The 3,251-nt window shown below is 39.7% G+C and overlaps 1 protein-coding gene across 1 annotated transcript in view; it reads left to right on the top strand.

The window, feature by feature from the left end:
* The first annotated feature begins 416 nt into the window (after positions 1–416).
* Positions 417–3,251, top strand: part of TCF24 (transcription factor 24) — a 6,636-nt gene continuing 3,801 nt past the window's right edge. Inside the window, exon 1 of the mRNA XM_024207038.1 lies at positions 417–800. Within this exon, the coding sequence (XP_024062806.1) occupies positions 417–800 (384 nt within the window). The remainder of the gene's footprint in view (positions 801–3,251) is intronic.

Here is a 3,251-nt window from a genome sequence, read left to right as displayed (position 1 = left end):
GTGTTTATATTAGCAAAGACAAAGTTGAAGAAGTGAACCGTCCAGTTGAATGGAAGGTGTTGAGGTTTTTGGTAGTTCCTAGATCCTGTGGAAGTTGTTTCCACAGTCTTGGACTGATTCCTAAGAAAGCTCTCTTGTACACATTCTTGCTGTAGACAGGTCCATTGTGTCAGAGGAATGAAGTTGTCATCCACAGTTCCTGTCCCAGCGTATTAGATGGCTTATGTTACACTTGAGTACATGCATGTGGGTTTGGGACAGAAAGGTTTTGCACTGCAAGTGAAGGTCTATTTGCTCTCTTGCTGAAGTTTTTGAGCTTCACCATGGGTTTGCAGCACTGCTACTGCTGCAGGGGTTGGATGGTTTCAGAGCTGCTCTTGTTGATTACAGGTCCCTGTCCACCTGGGAAGTCACAAATGGACTGTAGAAATGTATCTGAGAACAGCAAGGAGATCTCCAGCTCTTGTCTGGAGCCTGACTCACTGCTGCCCCCAGCATCTGGCAGTGATTCTTGCTCCTCCTCCTCAGCCGGACAACGAGTTGGGGCAACTGCTGGGAGACCAGCAGCTGCAAATGCTGCCCGGGAGCGTAGCCGAGTGCAGACCCTGCGCCATGCCTTTCTGGAGCTGCAGAGGACCCTGCCCTCTGTGCCACCTGACACCAAGCTCTCCAAGTTGGATGTGCTGCTCCTGGCCACCACCTATATTGCACACCTCACCCGTAGCCTACAGGATGAGGAAGAGTTGCCTGGGGAGGGCTTGGGCACCCTGAGAGGGGATGGCTACCTGCACCCCGTCAAGGTAAGCAGCTGAGGGACAGCCAGAATCTTCATATTTACCTTGCTAAATCAAAAATAATGTCTAATATGAGTAGTTCCAATCAGCACAATCTTTAGGCACCAAGGACCAGATCCTCAAAGGTATTTAGGCGCCAAACTCCCACCGATTTCAATGATCCTGATCCAAAACACATTGGCGTTAATGGGAGTCCTTCCCCTAATTTCAATGGGCTTTGGATCAGGGTTTAAAATACAAAAGCCCAAGCTCTTTAGCATAGTTAAAGCTGGCACAATTGAATGAAATGGGCAGCAGTAGGACACTGGGGCCTAGTGCAAAGGCTCACTGTTAATGTAGTAATGGAAGCCAAGAGTATGGGTCACAAAATCTTTTAGTACCAATTCTAGTGACTATACCTGGGTATAAGATGATTCCAAACAGTACAGTGCTTGGCGCTATAAGTAGGCTTGTTCGCTTTCTCTCACTGATCCAGTCGCAGGTTTAGGTCAAGATGTTAGGTGGGGCACTAATTCTTCTTGGCTGCATATGCATTCAATATATAAGGGCACTTTAAGGTCTCTTTGTTAAGCATTCACTCTAGTTTTTAACCATAGTGTTAGCTCTCCTTCAGAAAAACTTGGGAGGCTGCAGCGGGGGGAAAAGCATTATCATGAAGGAGTAGTTTGGGATAAAAAAATGTTCTCAAATGCATTGGACAGATGAATTTATGTATCTTCAATTATTTTCCTTCAATTCTAATATCATGGTTTTTTTTGTTTTTGTGTGTGTGTTAAGAATACTTTGGTTTTTTTACATGTAAGATTCTGGTGAATTCAGGATGATTCAATTAGGACTAATCTTGAAATGTTCTCTGATTTCCCACAAGTTCCTTGAATATTAGTTCCCAAGACAATCAAGGAGAGTTCATTTTCATAGTACTGAAAGTGTAATTGTTCATACTTTAAAAATAAATGTACATTTTCAGAGATGTAGGTTACTGGTTCACATGGCATTATAAGCACAAGAGATTCACTTAAATCAGTTAGAAAAAGAGACTTCTTAAGAAAACAAAACATCGAATATTTAATCTATTAAATCAAGTTTTAACTTGAAGTTGGCTATATTTCATGGAATACTCAATATTTGTTATGTATTTCAGGACAGATTCTGCCCCTTACTGACATCACTCACCCCACTGACTTCAATGAAACTAGCTGACTGAGCGCAGTGAGCAGGATTGGCTCTTGTAATATTTGGAAACCATTAAAAAAAGACAGAAGCCGGGGAAGCATTTAATTAATATGGGCAGTCAAACTATACAGATGCACAATTCTTTGGCTACTATAATAAACTGAATAGTTGGCTCATTTTCTAATCCTCTCAATAGTAATTTTGTTTTTAAATTGGGGTTGGAAATACAAAAAAGTATGTTGTGGTCAAATCACCATATTCACTTTTAATAAAGCTCTAGATGTGAACATTTGAGATTATAAAATCTACAGTTACAATACACAAGCATAACAAATATTTACCATACACAAATGTATGAAAGTTAAAATAAAAATCCAAGTACAATTTATATGCGCTGAATAAGAAACATGATTACATTTAAAGATACTAACATAGATAATTTTCAGATACCTTAATAGATAGTGATCCATTTCATATCTCATAATATCAGATTTGTTGTAATAAAAATGTTGAGAAAGATATTTTATTGCCTTTCAAAGTGAGCCAAATAACCTTGTTTTTATTTTATAATTTTAAAATTAATAGACAGTTGTAGGCCTGGCTTAACATAAGTAATTAAACTAGAATTCTTTCAGGGGGTCAACAAGCATGTGGATCAAGGGGATCCAGTGGATATAGTGTACTTAGGTTTTCAGAAAGCCTTTGACAAGGTGCCTCAAAGGCTCTTACGCAAAGTAAGCTGCCACGGGATAAGAGGGAATGTGCTCTCATGGATTGGTAACTGGTTAAAAGATAAGAAACAAAGGATAGGTATAAATGGTCAGTTTACAGAATGGAGAGAGGTAAACAGTGGTGTCCCCCAGAGGTCTGTTCTGGGACCAGTCTTATTCAACATATTCATAAATGATCTGGAAAAAGGAGTAAACAGTGAGGTGGCAAAATTTGCAGATGATACAAAATTACAAAAGATAGTTAAGACCCAGGCAGATTGCAAAGAGCTACAAAAGGATCTCATAAAACTGGGTAACAAAATGGCAGATGAAATTTAATGTTGATAAATGTAAAGTAATGCACACTGGAAAGCATAATCCCAACTATACATATAAAATGATGGGGTAACCGCTCGAGTAAGAGATCTTGGAGTCATTGTGGATAGTTCTCTGAAAACATCAACTCAATGTGCAGCGGCAGTCAAAGCGAACAGAATGCTGGGAATAATTAAGAAAGGGATAGATAATAGGTCAGAAAATACCATGTTGCCTCTATATAAATCCATGGTACGCC

The sequence above is a fragment of the Terrapene carolina genome, unplaced genomic scaffold, assembly GCF_002925995.2.
Source record: "Terrapene carolina triunguis isolate 2854851 unplaced genomic scaffold, T_m_triunguis-2.0 Scaffold58, whole genome shotgun sequence".
In the NCBI taxonomy this organism is placed as follows: domain Eukaryota; kingdom Metazoa; phylum Chordata; order Testudines; family Emydidae; genus Terrapene; species Terrapene triunguis.
Note: the sequence above shows the minus strand (reverse complement) of the source record. Positions and strands in the feature narration are given on the sequence as shown.